This window comes from Durotheca rogersii (assembly GCF_024521655.1).
Source record: "Durotheca rogersii strain YMJ 92031201 chromosome Unknown GGS23scaffold_14, whole genome shotgun sequence".
Lineage (NCBI taxonomy): Eukaryota > Fungi > Ascomycota > Sordariomycetes > Xylariales > Xylariaceae > Durotheca > Durotheca rogersii.
The window spans coordinates 746,048-765,276 of NW_026251245.1; the positions used below are offsets into that span (position 1 = coordinate 746,048).

At 58.9% G+C, this 19,229-nt stretch overlaps 4 protein-coding genes across 4 annotated transcripts; 2 read left to right on the forward strand and 2 right to left on the reverse strand.

Annotated features, from left to right (window-relative positions):
- Positions 1–114: 114 nt before the first annotated feature.
- On the forward strand, positions 115–2,905 carry GGS23DRAFT_115546 (ARS binding protein 2-domain-containing protein). The gene is made up of 2 exons (XM_051511031.1): positions 115–811; positions 912–2,905. The coding sequence occupies exons 1-2, from the start codon at positions 404–406 to the stop codon at positions 2,637–2,639; spliced, it is 2,136 nt and encodes a 711-aa protein (XP_051370979.1). The 5' UTR covers positions 115–403; the 3' UTR covers positions 2,640–2,905.
- Positions 2,906–6,755: 3,850 nt separating this feature from the next.
- Positions 6,756–10,690, forward strand: GGS23DRAFT_573517 (Mechanosensitive ion channel-domain-containing protein). The gene is made up of 2 exons (XM_051516683.1): positions 6,756–8,772; positions 8,844–10,690. The coding sequence occupies exons 1-2, from the start codon at positions 7,314–7,316 to the stop codon at positions 10,085–10,087; spliced, it is 2,703 nt and encodes a 900-aa protein (XP_051370980.1). The 5' UTR covers positions 6,756–7,313; the 3' UTR covers positions 10,088–10,690.
- Positions 10,691–11,397: 707 nt separating this feature from the next.
- On the reverse strand, positions 11,398–14,093 carry GGS23DRAFT_115599 (S-adenosyl-L-methionine-dependent methyltransferase). The gene is made up of 4 exons (XM_051511032.1): positions 13,615–14,093; positions 12,962–13,375; positions 12,753–12,869; positions 11,398–12,670 (listed from the first exon to the last, which is right to left on the reverse strand). Exons 1-4 carry the CDS (start codon positions 13,919–13,921, stop codon positions 11,604–11,606), a joined length of 1,905 nt encoding a protein of 634 aa, XP_051370981.1. The 5' UTR covers positions 13,922–14,093; the 3' UTR covers positions 11,398–11,603.
- Positions 14,094–14,315: 222 nt separating this feature from the next.
- GGS23DRAFT_573527 (p115 like vesicle tethering protein) lies at positions 14,316–18,388 on the reverse strand. The gene is made up of 6 exons (XM_051516684.1): positions 17,216–18,388; positions 15,908–17,157; positions 15,598–15,850; positions 15,379–15,528; positions 15,203–15,313; positions 14,316–15,124 (listed from the first exon to the last, which is right to left on the reverse strand). The coding sequence occupies exons 1-6, from the start codon at positions 18,200–18,202 to the stop codon at positions 15,008–15,010; spliced, it is 2,868 nt and encodes a 955-aa protein (XP_051370982.1). The 5' UTR covers positions 18,203–18,388; the 3' UTR covers positions 14,316–15,007.
- Positions 18,389–19,229: the final 841 nt, after the last annotated feature.

The window sequence follows — 19,229 nt, forward strand, 5'->3', positions numbered from 1 at the left end:
GCCCAAGCTACACACCACACACACCCACACCTACACCTACCCACCCACACACACGCACCCACACGACGCCCAGAATCTGACGTGAGAGCCCGTTCAGCCCCGTGGATGCCACTGTTGTATCCGTCGCGTACGGCATGAGTCCGGAATTCCAGCCAGCGCGTGTATATTTATAAGTCCAATGAATGGGGCGCCTCTTATTCGCCAATTAAGCCACCGAGACCGAGGCCGAGCCCAGCCAGCCAGTCCGTCCGCCCGTTCTCTCTCAGCATCCTTCACGTCCACCGCGCGCGAGGGCCGTCGCCTGGACGCCCGGCTACTGCCAGGCGATCTGCCGCGCCTATAAGCACCGCTCTTCGGCTGCTCATGGGGATCGTCGCGCGCCTCGCTGTCTTATGATGCTAAGATGGCGCTATCTACGCCCACCAGCAGCGCTTCCCGTCGCTTCAACCCTCTCTCCTCCCCCAGCAAAAACGATACGCCTCAACCCGTCGTCCTGGTCAGGCCGATCCTCCCTCAGAAGGCCGTCACCGACGCATCCATCGAGGAAGCCTACGTGAATTTTATCCTCTACTGCAACCCGGCCGTGCCTCTGGAGACCGACACCGCCGCGCTCAGGGAGGCCTTCCGCACCCCCCCAAGAAGCGAGGGCAAGAGCTTCAGCACCTTCGCCCTCTTCGAACTTATCAAGCAGCTGCATGCCAAGGAGCTCAAGACCTGGGCCGACCTGGCCCTGAAGTTGGGCGTCGAGCCGCCCGACCACGACAAGGGCCAGAGCTCCCAGAAGATACAGCAGTATGCTGTCCGATTAAAGGTATTGAAATAAAATTAAAAATGCCCCACGCACGATAACATGGCGGCCATGCGCGGCCATGGACTTGTCCCCCGGCCGCAGCGCCGCTAACTTCTGCCAGCGGTGGATGCATTCCATGCACATCGATGCCTTCTTCGACTACCTGATGGACAACCCGCATACCTACTGGACTCACATCCCCACCGACCCGAACCCCGTATGCGAGGACGGCCGGGACGGCGTCGCCGCCCAAGACGACATGGCTTTGCGTGCGCTGTTGCCTCACATCCGGCCCCGTCGGGGTCGGAAACGGCCCGAAGAAGACGGCTTCAGCAAATCCCCCTCGCAGAGGCCCCGGTTGGGCTCCCCGTCGTTCAACCGGCCTCGGCCGGATTCCCTCGACCCCTGGACCGCCCATCCGGACGGCAGAAGCGCCTTCATGTTTCCGCAGTCAGACCCGAGATCGAGCTTGCTGCCGGAAGCGGCCTCAGCCTTTCCCTGGAACCACGACGCCTCTCGGGAACCGATGTCGGCGTATCCTCAATCGGCCATGACACCCTCGACGAGAGGGACGTTTTGGGGCGATCCGTCGGAGCCTCGCTCGGCCGTCAGCCCGCCGAAAGTCAAATCCCTCGGCCGCCGCCACGGAGCTAAGGTGGTCTCCTCGGCTTGGAGAAGCAGCGGCGCGTTCACGACCGGTAGGCCCCGCGGCCGGCCACCAACCAGCCGCCCCAACGAGAGCTCTCTGTCGGCAGTCCTCGACGGCCCCGCGCCTCCTCTCGAACCTACTACCACACCCCAGTCAGCGACACCAACATCCTCGCCCATGCCACCTCCCGACCCGACGCCGAGCTCAGCCGGTCCAACATCTACGCCTACCACGCGTCCTACCCGACCCGGCCGTCTATCGCTCCAAGTACCCGAAAGAGCCAGCGCACCGGTTAGACTCGCGACCCCGCCGCCGCCACTGCCGCCGCCACCTCCTCCCGCTGTCATGGTAAACGGAAAAGCCGCGATAAACGGGGACCCCGGCGTCGCCACTACTCCCACCACCAACGGCACGAACGGAGTGGCCACTCCCAACCACGGCAGCACCCGGTTCGCGGGGGACGCGTTCACAGTATTCGACCGGACCTCGGCCTTGTTTACGGCGGTGCCGGCGGATGGCGGGGCTAACGGGAGCTCGGCAATGCTGCGATTTGACCCGCAACGCGGCGGCGGCGACGACGACGACGACGACGGGATAGGATTCGGGGCGGGGGGCGACCGGACAAATTGTGAGGAGATCGAAGCGCTTTTCGTGGCGGACCTGCTCGAAGGATCATGGCTGGACGCGGACATGCAGCCCGGGCCGCCGGGCACGATCGACGAGGCGCTCGCGCTCGTGCGTGCCGTCATCGCGAGCATCTCGCGCCAGGCGCTTACCAAGGAGGCCTTCCTCATCAACCTGTCGGCGCTCGCCGGCGTAAAGTACATGATGCGCCGCGGCAGCAGCTGGGTGCAGCGCATCGAGGTCGGGCCCGACCGCACGCGCTACCAGTGCTCGTGGGGGCTCCGGTACGGCGCCGTCAGCGGCACCTTCAGGCTCACCGAGACGGTGGCGCACGCGCGGTGGAAGGGAGCGCCGGGGGGAGGAGGAGCAGGAGGAGCAGGAGCAAGCGTGGTGGACGTGCCGCCGTGCGGGGACGCGGCCGCCGAGTTCTGGCGCGCAAGGTATGCGGGGCTCGCGCGCGCGGTGAACCGGCGCGGGTGGGACGCGGACGGTGACATGCACGAGGAGCCGGGGAACGGGGGTGGGAACGGGACTGGGAGTGGGGCCGCGGTGAGGGACGGGCCGAAGGGGACGTAGGCTTAAAGAGGCGGGTTACGGTGACGAGGATGGGCCGCGCGAGAAGAGGACCCAGGGTTCCCGCCGGAGACGCTTCTTCTCCTGCTCCGGCTGGCGGCCCCCCGTGTGCTTGTATTTCTATGTGGTTTGTCTATTCGGCTGTTTTGTCTGTCCCGTTCTGCTCTGTTTTTTTTGTTTCTTTGAAACTTCCGAAAGATACCCCCTGGAACTGCTTTATATCCTGTATACACGCATCGAAGAGGAGGGGACCGGAGGTCAAGGCGTAACTACGTACGGGTACGGAGGCGGGTAGGTAGAGGTAAGGCACCTACGGTGAGGGACAAGTCCTCCCCCTCCCCCCAGGGACGGAGCGAGAGGGGAGAGGGAGAAGAATGAGGGCTACAATGTATCGGTTCAAGACGCGTATCTACGACTGTATAGTACGGACATATATGTGCGCAGCGGCGGCGGAAAAGGAGGCGCCGCGGAGGAGGAGGTCAGCGAGTTGAGAAAAAAAAAGTCGGAGATAGCCCCGGGGAGACAGGGTTGTATTATGTGCCAGAGCGAGGAATACGAGATGATGCTCTCTTCGCCAGCGTTGTTCTTGTTTACTGCTGCTGCTGCTGCTGCCGCTGCTAATGGCCGCATGTCTCCTGCCACTTACTCCCGTGCTATCTTTGCCTGCACGGGGTCCAAGACCGAGACGGAAACAGAGAGCGGGCCTGAGACTCTGAGAGAGAGAGAGAGAGAGAGAGAGAGAGAGAGAGAGAGACGCGTACTACTGTTCTCTCTGCCGGCTCGCCTGACTAAGTGACGAGTTATCGAGCGTGCGTGTGGATATCAAGAATTTTGTCTACACTACGACGCGGCACACACCTACCTATGTCTTACGCTTAGCATCCTAGCAACCCTGCTATGGATCCATATACGTGGGTAGGTAGGTAAGTAGGTGCCTTAGTATGTCGGTCGGTCAGCGGAATTCTTACACGGGCCAAAGAATCAAATTAGGTAGGTATTTTTTTTTGTGATATGCAAGAAACCTGTTCACCCGCAAAGGTCTAGAACAGGAGGAGCGGCACGTTTTCTTTTCTCCCCTTTCCTTCCCTGGTCCCGGCCAAGGGTGATGAGGATCGGCGCGCGGTGGCTTGGAGCCGGCGCTGCAGGCGCTCGGAGCCGGCGTCGTGGCGGGTGGGGAGGGAGGGGAAGAAAACCCCCAACGACTACGGTTTCGGAGGGTCTGCGATGGGGCAGCAAGGCGAGAGTTGGCAGTTAGAGAGAGAGAGAGAGCTGCGCGTGGGAGCGGCCATACGTAGGGTAAGGACATAGGTATGTATCTCGTCGTGGGTTTACGCTTCGACGCCGGCACATAGGTACGTTGCTTTTTTTTTGCTTCTTCTTTTCTGCGCCCGAGCTGCTCGGCTGGGAGACAGGCCGAAGGAGAGGATCGACTTGCCACTTCGTCTCGCACGTAGGTAGGTATCGTGTCGTGGCGCGGCGCGTCGTGTGCCGGGGAGGGAGGGGAGACACCCTGCGTAGCATACCTACATACATCTGTATGTCTGTATGTGTGTGTGTGTGTGTGTGGTGTGTGATACGTCTAGTTATGTGTGTATCGGACTGGATCTGAGATCTGCGATCTAGTCCGTGCGACATGTCCCCTCTCCCTCGACCGAGGAAGCGCTTCTGTGGGTGGTGGGTTTTGCTGGATATTCCGCCGCGCCACGACGGCTACCGCCATCTCGCCTCTCCGCTGGCGGCGTGCCCTCGACCTCGATCCCCTCTCCGCCACTAGGTAAAACAGGCCGTTGGCTTAGATCGCGTCTTTTTTTCTTTCTCCGCGGGCGAAATTCATCAGGAAGATACGCTCGGCTACTAGGGTAGGCATGGAGTCGACACATGCCTAGGTAGGTACCTAGGCGCACTCGCTGCGTACGAGTGTAGTTTGCGCGATGGGGCGATCTGGTCTAGAACCACCCTCCTCCACCAGGTAAGGCGGTCTTGTCTCCGCGCGTTTGTAGATAAGACACCCGCGATCGAATACATGAGAGGCGTGCGTTCGCTGATGTAGGTAGGAAAAGGTAGTAGGCGCAGCGGTGGTGGTGGTAGTAGTGGTGGTGGTGGTAGTAGTGGTGGTGGTGGTAGTAGTGGTGGTGGTGGTAGTAGTGGTGGTGGTGGTAGTAGTGGTGGTGGTGGTGGTGTGGGAAGAGACGATACGAGACATGATTAGGGCAGCGCGCTATTTGCCCGCTACATGGTATTACTACCTACTTACTTGCCGACTTCCTGTACCGCCGATGGAGGAGAAAGAATTCTGCCCATGCACACTGTCGACATTCTCGACGGCGGCTCCGCGGCCACCCGCAAGTTAGTTAGTTAGCTAGTTAGTTCCTCGTCTTCTGCCGGCGCGTTGTTCGTTTTCGGGGTGGCTTTGCGGGCTTCGCTGCTCGTCGTATTGTGCTAATTATAGGTAGGTGGGCGCCCGCCCGGCTTAGACACCACCTGGACTAACAACAATGCTATAGTATGTTGGGTGTTGTGCCTAGCCTACTCATATGTATGGCCTCCCCCTTTTCTTGTAAGCCAAGCGGCTCTAGGAACGGCGTAGGGGTCTCTCTTCTTTGACTGCCACGCACACCTCGCCAGCTCGAACAACCCGGCGGCGCAGACTAACACGGACAAAGACTAGGGCTACGGGGGCGAGTTGGCACCGGTTGGTCGAGTTTTCCATGTTTCGACTTTTCTGAAACAAAGGAAAAACCTGTCTCGGCCGCCGCTACGTGGGATGGCGAGCGCGCCGTCTTTCTCGTTGGGGACTAACGCTGTCGCCCGGAAAACACCCCTGGACCCGGCGAGGCCAGGGTGCGTTCGTTCCGGCGTCGATTAGTAGGCTAAGCACGCCCTCGCACACCATCTCCAAACGTCGACAGCGTGCCAACCTGCCTAACGTATTCTGGAGGCACTTGTATGTCCCCCCTGCATACCGTTGACGACGCACCGAACCACTCCTACATATGTCTATGCACGCACGCACACCGCGCGCGTCTCGGCGGCTCTGTGGGTGCTGTCCACGGCAGCGCGATCGTCACCCAGCTCGACGATGGGGGGACTGAGACCACCTAGCTTACACGGGCACCGAGACGGCAGATCGCCATTGCGAAGATATTAACGAACACTATAGTAAATCAGTATTACCTCGAAGGCATACTGGCACCGGCAGAGAGGCGCAAAGAGACCACACACACACACACAGGTTAGGTAGGTATATATATCTCCGTGACAGGTGTTGGACAAGGCACGGCTTTCACCAGGTGTATTTATAGGAGTTGGTATGTATGTTTACCTGGCAATCCTTTGTCGTCCGGATCGCACGTTTCTTCCCTTTTCCTTCGGGGCACCATCTCTATACGTACCTCTACCTAGGTAGGTACCTATTTACCTACTCAGCCTGCCTACCGCACCAACAAACCCGCCAAGACACGTCGGATATCTGGCCTAGGTAACTCGCCATCAAGGGTACATCCTAATGTGTGTACGGACGCATGGAAATAGAGGTACCGAATGCAGGGGGGGGACATTACCTACCTGGGTAAGGGTCCCTTAGGAAGGGTGGGAGGTTTGCGGAGGGAAACCAGTCCTGAGTTGCGCCTGCCAACGAGTCATAACTGCGCCAATGGGTCTCATCCTAGGCGGGAGGCACGCAATTGGAGGCAGGCACAAACGAACGAACGGACGGACGAATGTACCTACTGATAAATATAGGTACTGTTCTTCGGATATCGTTGTGCCGTCTACATTAGGTAGTGGCGCGAGCCGAGTACCTACGTAGGTAGTTTTAGGTACAAGTCCCTGCCAGATTGAGTGGAAGGGTACCTACGTCGAGGTGTAATATACCTTAGTCATCTTGTATCTTAGGTGGGTTCGAGATACCTAAGATATATAAGCAGGTACCTACCTCTTCCCACCCAACGCAGTACACCCAGCGAACTGGCAGCCAGTAGGAGGAAGCAGGTACCTGCAGCCTGCCGACCGAGCCTACCCTTGCCCCAAGCCACATGAGGTAGGTAGGTAGGTACGATCCCATGCGAGAAATCCACCCAGGTACGTACTGAGATAGATTCGCGATCTCGACACACACCTCTCTCTCTCTCTCTCTCTTTTTTCCCTCGCCTTTCTCTTCTCAGACCCAGTCCCCTCCCTCCCCTCCAGGATCCCGTTGTTTTTATTATTATTATTATTCCATTTTCTCCTTTTCATTCTCTCCCCCCTCCCCAGCATTATCATTGCTTCCAGTCTTTCAGCAGAGGCTGCCCTCTGTTCGATAGCAGCCTTTCGTTCTTAATTATCCTCTCCATCCCCTCCCCTCAATCCCTGGCCGAGTTCTCGTTCTCGGGAAATCCCTTCAGAGGCTTCGATCGACCCGACTCGACTTATCATCCTTACTATCTTCGTCTTCCTCGGTCTGTTCTTTAGACCACGCCACTCTCTCTCAGCACCGTTGCCCTTCCAGTTGGTCGATCGCCTGGTGCTATCCCGAAGGAGGTATTGGTATTGTGCGTGTGTCTGCGTACTTGCAAAATTCCATTCACTTCTGTATCCTCTTCGTCAGCACTATAAAAGAGAGATCCCGTACGAGCCCGGGCCATATTCGAACGTTGTCACACCCACTCTACCAGCAGATCCTCCCCAAGCTCCACCATGTCGATCCGCTCCCCGAGGGGCTTCGTGCAGCTGGGCCCTTCGCGATCCGACCCAGAGAACGACATTCCCCTAACCCAGGTACGCAGCAATGCTAGCTCGACCGGCGCCCGGAAGCCCAACCAGGGCGTCCCCGACTCCGGCTCCGATGGCCAGGACGGCTCCGACGGAAACGAGAAGCACGGCTTCTTCCATCGCGGCCGGAGGAGGGCCAATAAAGAAGCCGCCTCCGACTCGGGCGACGATCTGACTTCCGAAGAGACGTCTCTGAACGCCATGGGCAGGTTCTATAATAAGATTATGGGCGCCTCCGTCTTCACGCGATATCTCATCTATATCATCCCCGTCGCCGTACTCCTCGCCGTCCCCTTGATTGTCCTCACGGCCACTCAGAACAGGTACAACATCCCCGTCGGCTTTGCCAGGGTATCTGATGACCCCCTGACCTTTGAGGGTGGGCCGCCACTGTTCGACCTCTTCCTCTGGATAGAGCTCGCTTGGCTAAGCTTGTGGGTCGGTAAGGTTGTCGCCCACCTGCTGCCGCCCGTCTTCATGTTCTTCACTGGTGTCGTGAGCGCCGGGACCCGAAAGTACGCCATCGTCATCCGCGCCCTCGAGATCCCCCTCTCGCTATTCTTCTGGGCCCTGGCCACCTACCTCATCTTCACTGCCATAATCAACACCAGATACGACGATATCAACTGGGTCATCGTCATCCGGAGGATATTGGGGGCGCTCTTTGCTTCCTCCGCCGTCTTTCTCGGCGAGAAGGCCATCGTCCAACTCATCAGCATAACCTACCACCAGCGGTCCTTTGCCAACCGGATCAACGACTCGAAGCGGGAGGTGTACCTGCTGGGATTGATGTACGACGCGTCTAGGCAGCTGTTTCCCATGTACTGCCCCGAGTTCGCCGAAGAGGATGAGCTCATCAACGACAGCATCGAGATCATGCTGGCTGGAGGCAAGAAGAGCCGGAAAGGCCGAAGGGCCGGAGTAGGCGCGCCTATGAGGCTAATTGGCGGCGTCGGGCGCATCGGCGACAAGGTCACGTCCGTCTTCGGGAACCTCGCGTCCGAGATCACCGGCAAGCAAGTGTTCAACCCAAATTCGGCCCACTCCATCGTCGTCGAGGCCCTGGAGAAGATTCGGACCTCGGAGGCTCTCGCGAAGCGCATCTGGATGTCGTTTGTCGTGGAGGGCAAAGAAGCTCTATACGTCGACGACATCGTCGAAGTGCTCGGCCCGGCACATCGCGACGAAGCAGAGGAGTGCTTCGGAGCCGTCGACGCGGACGGCAACGGAGACATCAGTCTCGACGAGATGATCCGGAAGGTTGTCGAGGTAGGCAAGGAGAGGAAGGCGATAGGGAACAGCATGAAGGATATCGGTCAAGCCTTGGCCGTGTTCGACCAGGTGCTCCTCTTTATCGTCCTCCTGATTGTTGTTTTCATCTTCCGTAAGTGCCCGACCGTCGAAATGATTACTTATGGTGTGGACCTCACGGACGCTAACCATCCCTCCTCGCAGTGGCTTTCTTCCAGAGTTCCTTCATTACGACCCTCACGACGGCTGGTACGACGTTGCTATCGCTGTCGTTCATCTTCGCCGTTACGGCGCAAGAATTTTTGGGCTCTTGCATTTTCCTATTCGTCAAGCACCCCTACGACGTCGGAGACAGGGTCGACGTTACGGGACCGGAGAAGGAGCAGCTCGTCGTCGAGAAGATATCTCTGCTCTACACCGTCTTCAACCGCATCGACAAGATGCAAGTCGTCCAGGTGCCGAACATCGTCTTGAACAATCTCTGGATCGAGAACGTGACCCGGAGTAAGGCCATGAAGGAAGTTATCGACGTGAATGTCTCGTTTGACACCAGCTTCGAGGACATCGAGCTCCTGAGGGTCGAGATGGAGAAGTTCGTACGAGCGCCCGAGAACTCACGAGACTTCCAGCCGGATCTCTCCATCGGCGTCGGCGGCTTTGGCGACTTGGATAAGCTCCAGCTCAAGGTTGCCATCAAGCATAAATCGAACTGGCACAACGACGCCGTCCGCGCCGCCCGACGCTCCAAATTCATGTGCGCGCTTACGCTTGCCCTGAAGAAGGTACCCATCTACGCGCCGGGCGGCGGCTCCGAGCCGCTAGGCGGGCCAACCAACCCAACCTACTCGGTCGCCGTCTCGGACTCGGATGCCATCGCGGCCCGTGACAAGGCTAGCAAGGACAAGGAAGCTCTGCGTATGGCGCCGACACCACCGCAGCGGAACCCTTCGACGACGAACAGGCGCGGTGGTGGTGGAGGCGGCAGCGGCGACAATGACCGCGAAGCGAAGGCGGCCCAGGGCCTCAACACGATCGACCCCGTGAGAGCGGCGGCCGACGACTGGGGCTACAACCGTGACGACTCGCCGGGCGGCGCGGGCCGCGGCGATTCGATCGACGCGGACCCGTACGGCGGGCGCTCCAGCATGCAGAAGCAGGGAAGCCAGCGCGCAGGGCGTCGCAGGGCAGGCGAGACGCTGCCTCCGCTCTCGTTCGGCGACGGGAACGATGCGCCTAGCCTGCAGGTGACCCAGCATCTAGGTCCGTACGATGAGGAGGCTCAGGTGGGCGGCCCGCGTCCGTACGGCGGCGCCGCTGGTACCACCCAGCAGGGCGGTAGCGTGCCGATGTATCCGCAGAATTCGAGCCGGGGCAATCAGCCCCCTTCCTCGGGGGCGGGCGGGGGAGCGGGAGCAGGCCTGCAGAGCACATCGTATCAGCGGCAATAACGAGGTGATGTACACCCTTAGTTAGTGCTTAGGGTATTTATTTCTTGATTTCTTTTTCTCATTCCTGCAATCTCCCGGGTAGATGTAGGTATAGATTAGGCCAATATGTATGAATTCATTTCGGGCAGGCGTTTAGAGGAAGTGGGCAATGTGGAAAGGAGAAGGGGGGAGTGGTTCAATCGGCTGGATAGCCCAGGGAGATGACTCGGTTCAGCCTTTTCTCTGTGATGGGAGATATCACGTCTGCGGGAAGGAAAGGGCGGGAAAGAAAAGGGGGATGAGGCTTAGGGGTGCACTATCCGCCCGGCGGCGTAACGGCGAGCCCATTGTATAACTGAATCGCGATTGCGAATGACTACGCATCGCCATCTTCGCTGCTATTAGGATTATCGTCGTGAATGTGAATGCGAGGGTCTGTGTAAATTGTGTGTGTCACTAGCCGACTAGTTAGTACTATCGATGTCGCCTCCCTTACTGCGTCCGCTGTCGGTTCGTCCATCCTTTGGCACCTTTTCTCTTGGAAGAAAGGAAGGAGGAGGAAAGGTGAGAGAGACGAGAGGGTTGGGAGAGATGCGAGAGGAGAGAAACCGAGTTTTATTCGAGGAGGGCGCGCGAGTCAGTTTTCGAGTCTGGCGCGGGGGTGTAAGCCGTAATTACCACCACCAGCCGGCGCGCTTATTATGGCCTTTCCGGGGGAGGGAGAGGACACGGACAACGGAGGAGACGGGGGGGGGTATTTGTATATTTGAAGGTAGATAAGTCCAGGCCTCGTAAGGTATAATAGGGGAGGGTGGGTTACGCAAGATGAGGCGCCTACGGTTGAAACGGCCTGGGCTTGCTCGATGGCTTTTCGGGGGGGTCTGGGACTTGGAGGTGGGCTTAACTCCATCTACGTGTCTACCCAACCTACGTAGGTTGCCTAGCTGGTAACCTTGAGGCTGCTACTACTGTGCAAGAGTATCGTGGGTAGGCAGGTATCTTGAGGGATAGGTACGGCACGATACGGGGAATACACATGCCTGTCTTTTTTCCCCCTCTTTTATAGACATAAGTATAGATACGTAGACATATATATATATATATATACCTATGTATACCCGGCGGAGTATTGTGGGAGAGGCGGGGGAGGACGGCGAGACAAGTACGGCAGCGGAGGAAGAAAGGAAGGCGGAGGGCGGAGAGAAAGGGGGGGACGTAGAAGTAGAGGGCACAGGGCGTAGTGTGAGAAAGAGGAAGTGAGGAAGAAAAAAAGAGGTTGCACGGCGTGCTTACGTCCCGAGCGCAGGATCACAGGAACGGCGAACACGACATGGGGCAGCAAAATGCGTGGATTTCTACGGCATGCGCAGCAGGTGGGTAGGTGGGTAGAGAGGGATCGAGGGAGGCTCGTTGCTAACTAACTAACTAACCCTGCAGCCACCGGGCCGTCTCTTCTTCGTTTATTACATCGGGGATCCCCTCCTCTCTCTCTCTCTCTCTCTATAGCAACGAGGAGGGAACCACTTCTAAAGCCCTCTCACCGCAGCGCCCACGTCTGCTCCCGCGCGCCCCCGTCCCACGCCACCCGGATCGAGAGGCCGCGGGCGTGGTCCTCGAGCGGCGCGAAGCTGATCTGGCCCGCGACCTCGCGGCCTTTGGGCAGCGGCGCGCCCGGCGTCTGGGCCTGGGCCTCCTCCTCCTGCTTCTCCTCCTCCTCCGCTTGTCTCGTCCCGCTCGCCTCCCGCGCCTCCTCCTCCTCCGCCGGCTTCACGAGCAGCAGCCCCTGCTTCCAGTGCGTCGGCGCGCCGTGCGGCCCCGTCGTGAACGCCGCGCGGTTCTGCTGGTCCGCGCGCGCCCACGCCGCCGCCGACGCGTCGAGCTCGACCACTGCCTTCGCGGACGGGGAGGCGGCCGCCGCCCCCTTGCCGCCGCGGCGCCGCCCCTCCGCCGAGAAGAAGATATCGAACCAGACGAGGAACCCGTCGAGCGCGTCGACGTCGCGCGACAGCGCGCTCGCGAAGGGCGCCGTGAAGGCGAGGTCTGCTGCCGTCGTCTCGTACAGGTCGAACAGCTTGAAGGCGGTCGGGGCGCCGGCGAGGACCGCGGCGTCTTCTGCTCCTCCTCCTCCTCCTCCGGCGGCGGGCGCGGCCGAGCCCGAGCCCGAGCCCGAGCTCGGGCCGTCCCAGCGCAGCACGCGGGCCTCGTCGTAGATGCCGGCCTGCATGGCGCGCATGTCGAAGCCGTAGACGTGGCGCCAGAAGCCGACGGTGTCGGCGACGAAGTCGGGGTCGGCGACGGGGGCGAGCCAGAGGCTGGCGTGGGAGGGCACGAGCAGGCCGCCGGGGGCGAGGTAGCGGTCGCGGGCCCAGAGCACGGACGGCAGCATCGCCTCGAACAGCAGGCAGTAGCCCATCCACTCGCTGACGATCACGTCGACCTCGGCGACCGGCAGCGCCACCTCCTCCACCCGCCCCGACAGGCAGACCACCGTCGACGCCAGCCCGTTCCGCTGCACGTTCTCCCGCGCCTTGCTGATGATGGCGCTCGCGTCGACGGCGAACACGCGCGACGCGCCCGCCCGCGCGCAGAACATGCTCAGGATGCCTAAGATCGGAAGAGAAAAAGTTCGTCGTTAGTCGTCTGGACGGTTTGCTCTCGCTAAAAGGGGAGCAGAGGAAATACGAACCCGTGCCGCACCCTACGTCCAGCACCGTCTTGCCCGCGAACAGGTGCTTGTTGTTGTAGATGAAGTCGCGGTACGCGTCGGTGCGCACCGTGTCCTTGAGCATCTCCTCGTGGATTTCTTCGGGCGACCTGGCCCATCAGCAGCTACCCCGAACGCGAACATGGAGGGCGCCTTAATGAAAAAAAAAACAAGTGCCAGCTCTCACGCACCTGGTCCGCCGTACGAGTCCCAGTAGTACTTGGACTCGTCCTCCTTGTCGGCCGGTTTGCGCGCGGCCGGCTCGGCGAGGACGGACGCCTCGGCGTCGCCGAGGCGCTCGTCGAGGGTCTTCTGGACGGCGGCGCGGTAACTGTCGAACTGGGCGCGGACGCGGGCGAGCTCGTCCTGCAGCTCGCCGTTGCGGCGCAGCAGGTCGTCGACGAGCGCAGCGTCGTCGTCGGCAGCGGCGGCGGCGCCTGCGCCCGCACCCGCGCCGTTCCGCGTCGGCCGCACCTCGGGCAGGTCGAAGAGCCCCAGGATCACGGCGTCGTCGTCGAGCACCGGCTTCAGGTACTGCTCGTGGTCGATGTCGGCCCACGAGATGTCCTCCGTCACCGGCAGGCCCTCATGCACGCGCTGGCGGACTGCGCATTTGGGGGGGGGGACGGGTTAGCGATGGTTAGGGAGGCGAGTAGGGCAATTAATGAATGAATGAACGAATCATCTCATATGCGCCGGAAGCGACACAACACGACGAGCAGGAGAGCCAGTAAGTATTCTCAAGAATGCTTACTCCCTCCCCCTCTTTCGTATCTTTAATTTTTATACGAAATAGAAGTGGACAGAAATAGGTAGAATAAAACAACAAGCTGGAAAAACTGACTGAAGTTGACGAGCTTGACGCAGCCGTGGAAGTCGAGCTGCAGGCGCTGGCGGACGCTGAGGAAGTCGAAGTGGTGCTTCTGGCGGCAGTGGGCGAGCATGGACAGGACGTCGGGGAAGACGCGGTCGTCGAGCAGCGAGATAACCTCGGGGGCCTCGTCGTCGTCGTCTGCCTCCTCCTGCTCCCCGCCGCCCTCGCTCCAGTCCGAGTCGTCCTCGGAGTCAGAGTCGTCCGGGTCGCCGCGCGGTCGAGGCGGCCGGCGCGGGCCCCCGTCGTCGGCGGCGTTGCTCGGGCCGGCGGGACTCATGGCCGAATCGGTATAGCCGGGGTTATTTTTTTTGGACAATGTATATATATTTTTTCAGTAAAGGAGGCTCTATCGTAATCTGCGTTCTGGAAGGGGTGGAGAACTTTTAGGTAGGTAGGTAGTATCTGGAGGACGGGGAGTTGGTGGCGCGTAGGGGGGTGGGAAAAAAAAAAAAGGGGAGAGGAAGAAGGGCGTTGCTGGTGGGTGGCGGGGTGGAGGGGTAGCAAAGAGGGGCGCCGTCAAGAGGAATAAATACATGTGTACCTGCATGCGTTAGGTACCTAATATTATATACCTGACTATACAGGTATATACCTACCTACCTATAGGTGTATATAAGGTGAGTGTGCTATGCGTGAAGTACTTCGCTGTATTATACGAGGTAGTATAGGCACCTAAATGCAATATAACAGTAGGAGGGTGTAGACGGGTACACGTAGGTCCAAGTAAAATACAAAAAGATGTCGCCGACCCCTTGTTCAACGTGGCCTTATATTACCTAGGTAAATATACACCGAGAGTACATCAATCATATAGACAGGTATATATCAACAGTATATATATAATATACAGTATATAGGTATATATTTCAGCGAATAGTATATATGTGTGAACAGGATATGTGTGTGTATACCGTATAGGCATTTGCCAAGTCGATCGCCGTTCGCTCGAGGCGCTCGTGTCCCTCCACATCGCGATGCTCGTATACATTGTACTGCCTCGTCTCCCTCTCTATCTCTGACTCTAGGTCGTTAACACCCCAAGTCGGAATCCTGCTCGACCAGGAAATGGGCAACTAGCAGAGGCGACACCTTCGCATAAGCATCTATGCGTCTCTCGTAACGCACCCGTCGCCTCCGATCCCCCCTCCTACGTGTTCGTGCCGGCCTGCTATATGTTTGTAGAGAGCCCAGCTTCGAGCAGCATTCGGCGACGTGTTCACTTGCCTGCGAGACGGGCCCTATAGTATAGGCGTGCCGGGAGGAGGCATATCAAGACCTCCCGGGGTTGGCCTGACATACAATTTCCGTCTTTATACCGGTGTAACGAGACGACCCGCAGCAGGAGTGGCTGGAGACGTCTTGTCTAATCCACGCCGTCCGTCTTAGAGTCGTCGTCCTCATCGTCGTCGTCGCTGCCTTCTTCCTCTTCGTTCTCTTCCTCGCCATCCGACACGCTCTCGCCTGCCTCGATGAGTCGTTTCTGGAAAAAAAAAAAGCTTCGTTTAGTACTCTGAAAAACCACCCCCCAAACCAATTTTATGGTCGAATTATGACGAACCTTGTATTTCTCCACTTTCTCCTCTAGGTCGCCGAATACCATGAGAAGGTCGTCGAGCTCGCCTTGCGTCGCCGATCTTTGCTCCTCCTTTTCTCGGACTTGCGACTGGCACTGTTGCCGGAAAGTCAGACAGTCAGTATCCTTGTAAGCTAGGTCTGGGACAGCGCTTGAGGTACCTCTTTCAACTCTTTATCCCTCTGCGACAGCTGCTTCTCGACATCCAAGCGCCGCTTCTCGGCCGCCTTCGTCTTCGACTCCTCCTCTGACAGCTTGGCTGTCGATTCCTTCCGAGCAGCTTGAAGTTCTTCTGTCTTGGCTTTATTCGCCTACTCGCCGTTAGCACACACACGCAAATAAGCATAATGGGGGAGTCGGGGGGGTCCCCATCCACTCACTTTCATGAGGTCGACCTCGAGGCGGCTGATGGTGGCGCGAAGGTCCGCCATCTCGGCATCCCATCGCCGCTGAGCACGCGCGGCCTCGGTTTCGGCACTCTTGCGAACCTGCTCGAGTTGCCTTTGCGCCTCTGCCTCCTTGGCACGGTACTCGGCGTGGATTGCCTCCGCGGCTGCTGACGCTTCTTTTTGAACCGTCTTTAGCTGTTGTTGATACGCCTCGTTCTTCAACCGTTGCTGCGCCTCGATTTCCCTGCTCGTATTAGCCCGAAGGACCTCGCTTCGGTTTTCGTGAGACGGTGGGCCTTACTTGATCTCTTGCTCGTGGTGTTGTTGGATAGCTTCGTTGACGTTCCGTATCCGCGCCAGCTCGGCCGCGGAGGCTTCCTTGGTTCTCCGATGGTCGGCCTGTTCTTGGCCAAGCTTCCCGTTTAGCGAAGCTATATCGCCCAATGCCCCCTGTAGCGCTCGCTCTTTCTCGTCGAGCTGTGCCCGCAGCGAGTCCACCATTTCGCGGGATATCCCCTTTTGGATACCATTTGCCACCACCGAGATCTCCATGCCGGGGTCGCGGTCGATAGCCCTAACCATGCGGCTGTAATTATCCTTGAAAAAATCCACGAATGTCGCATCAAAGTACACGTCTGGCAGATTGCCCGCGCCGTCCGACTTCTGCGGGAGGACTTCAAAATCCCTCATAAGAGGATCGCTTCGCAACTGAGCGAGGCTGTCGATGTACTTGTCTCGGCCCATCCGGGTCGCGAGAACCGAGTGCAAGGTAGACCGAGGAATCGGCGAATCCTTCGTAGAGAACTCGTAGACGACCCCGAGGAGCATAGCACATAGCCCTCGGACAATACTGCTGCTGGGGTTGTGCCGCACAGCCTCTTGCGCTAGAACTTGTATATTGCTGCCCTCACCGAGGAAATCGTTGACCCCGTCGAGGTCCTCATATAGCCATCCTATCAACAGCATCAAATAGCCTACGGATATCCGCTCGTCACCTACCCTGGCTAACCCGCTGATAAGATGGGCGGCAACGGTTTGGATACTGGTCACCACTTCTTCGCCACTCTTCGCATCGCCTTCCGTCACCTCCATGGCGAGCGCCTTCGCTTCGGCGTTGTCGAACAAGAGATGGAAGAGGATGACGGCCGCGAACCAATGGCGATACGGGTCGACCGGACTCCGGTCGTTGGATGGCCGAAGCAACGTCGTCAGCACATTCGCCGTCTCGTCCACGCCGGACTCGTGGCCGTCGATGGCTCGTCGCAGGAAATGGAGGCGGACTTGAGGGTGATTGTAGAAGTAGGCCTTGATACATTGGCACGCGGCCAGCCGTAGGTCGAATGCCTGCACTGTGGGTACGCTCAGGGTCAGGTCGAGAAGGCCGTCGATTACGTAGACGGCTGGTATGCTATCCGCCTTGCCCACCTGTCCGTTGGCGGCGGCGGCGGCGGCGGGCGGGACCTCGTCTAAAACCGAAGGGACCTGCAGTTGGGCAAAGGTCTCCTGCAGCTTGGCATTACCTCTGATAGTATCGGCGCACGCCGTCAGAGCCTACGTCACACGTGTAAACAAGCCTTGCACGATACCTAGTAAGATGGGGAGTCCGAACCTCTGCTCTGATGGTCATCTCGGCATCATGGCTAAAAGCGAGCTGCAAGGCGTGGTAGAGGACGCCGTGCTGCCAGAAAGCCGCCTGATTCTGCGGGGTGCCAACGGCGCCAGGCACGAGGAAGAGCCGGATTACGGCTAGAAGTGCGTATATATTCCTGTTGCGCTGTTCCTGCGCCCAGAGGGCCACGTCCTCCTCCCCTCCCTTCCCGCTATGATATGTGCTCTCTAGCAGCTTCGCTAGGTGTGGTATGTAGCCTTCCTCACGGAAAAGAGACTGGTTTGACGGGTTGAGGCGGAGGAGGTTTGCGAGCAGGATCAGGCAGTCCTCGACTACTCTATCGCCCTCGGACAGGGACCCCTCGGCGGCGATTATGGCAAAGACACGCCCAAATACGTTGGAGAAGGCCACCAGCTTCTGGATATCGGGAGAGGAGGGAGTCAGGTAGGTCAAGAGGGTAAGGGCCTCATTGCGGACGGCGTCTCTCCGGTCGTCGAGGGCGGACACGAGCCTCGAGATCCCCAGGGGGGCGGTGAAGACACATATCTCGGTCCTCTCGGTGCGGGCGGAGTGGATGGCGAGGAGGAGCTGGAGGGAATAGAGCCGCGAGTAGAAGTCGTTGGTCTCGAGGAAGTCGAGGAGCAGGGTGATGTTCTCCTGCCGCTGGGTGAACTCGTCGGCCAGCCAGAGGGCGATCTCTTCGGACGCTTCGGGGCTGTCCTGGTTGGGGCTGAACAGCATCAGCAGGGTCTCGAGGACGACCTTGACGGTGTCGACATCCTCGCCGTCCTTGGACAAGCTGCCGATGAGACTCCTCAGAGCGCCCGAGGCGACGGAGGCGGGGTACTCTTTCGCGAAGCTCCGCAGGCCGAGGATGGCGGCGCGGCGGTCTTCGAGGAGGGTGGCAGAGCTGAGGCGGCCGCTGAGGACGGTTATGGTCTCGCCGACGGACTGCTTGGCCGGCGCAGCGGTGATGGTCGAGAACATGGTGGCTCGTGGTGGGGCTGGCGGGATAGGCTGCTGCGTGTCAAGTCCATTTGGCAGAAGCGGCGGCTACCGACCTAGGCGCATCGTAGTTGTCGGCGCGACGGGGACTGGATGGAGGTGTGTAAGAGAGTTGCTGTTGGAGGTTATAGGTGGTGATGGGCGAAGATGGGTGGAGTTTAGTACGTAGCATGCAAGTTCTGGCCAGGTAACGTAGGTACATCCTATGGAGCTCCCGGTGTCTGGTGTGTGCGACATGCCTATAGTACATGATGCATAGGGCATGCCTTAGGTACCTCTACCTACCTACATAGGTACAACTATGTACCTAACTACCTGTATTGCACTTACATATAGTCTGTCTCCTAGCCCCACCTACCTCTTAACTTTAGGTACCTTAGGGGCCTATCTAGGTACCTGTTGGCCTGAGGGGGGCCATCTACTGCATAGGTACCTAGGTAGGTACCTACCTAGGTACCTACCTGTGCCTACAGATACCTAATCCTAGGGTGTGCATCTAAGGAGGTATTAGGCATAGTAATATAGGCGTAAGAGGGAATGCCTTAGTAGAGTGCCTACGAAGTACCTAAGTACTTCCATTACACTATTGGCCTGTGCACCTGCACTCGTAGGGCACCTGGACGATAAGTACTGGGTACGTATCGAGCAGTGTGTAGGGGGGGCTGAGCATACGGACACAACAATGTACTGTGTACTTCCTCCGCCGCCACTCGCCGCAAGCTCGCGCCGTGTGCAACCAGGGCTTTTTCGTGTCGGCTGCAATTGCGACTTGACCTGAATTTCGCGCCGCCAAATGCAGCTTCAGCCCATTTTCTTCCACATGCAGATGTCATGTAGTCCTTTGTGTTGTCGCCATTCCCACGTCTTTCACCCGCCCAACGTCCGCCTCGTCGTGCCATTGTCCCTACACCTCCTCCTTCGGACTGGAGCCGTCTTCGAGGCCTTGGTAGGCAAATCCGGACTAAGGCGTGAGTGTCCACTCGCCGAGCGATCGCGACGACATTTCCGT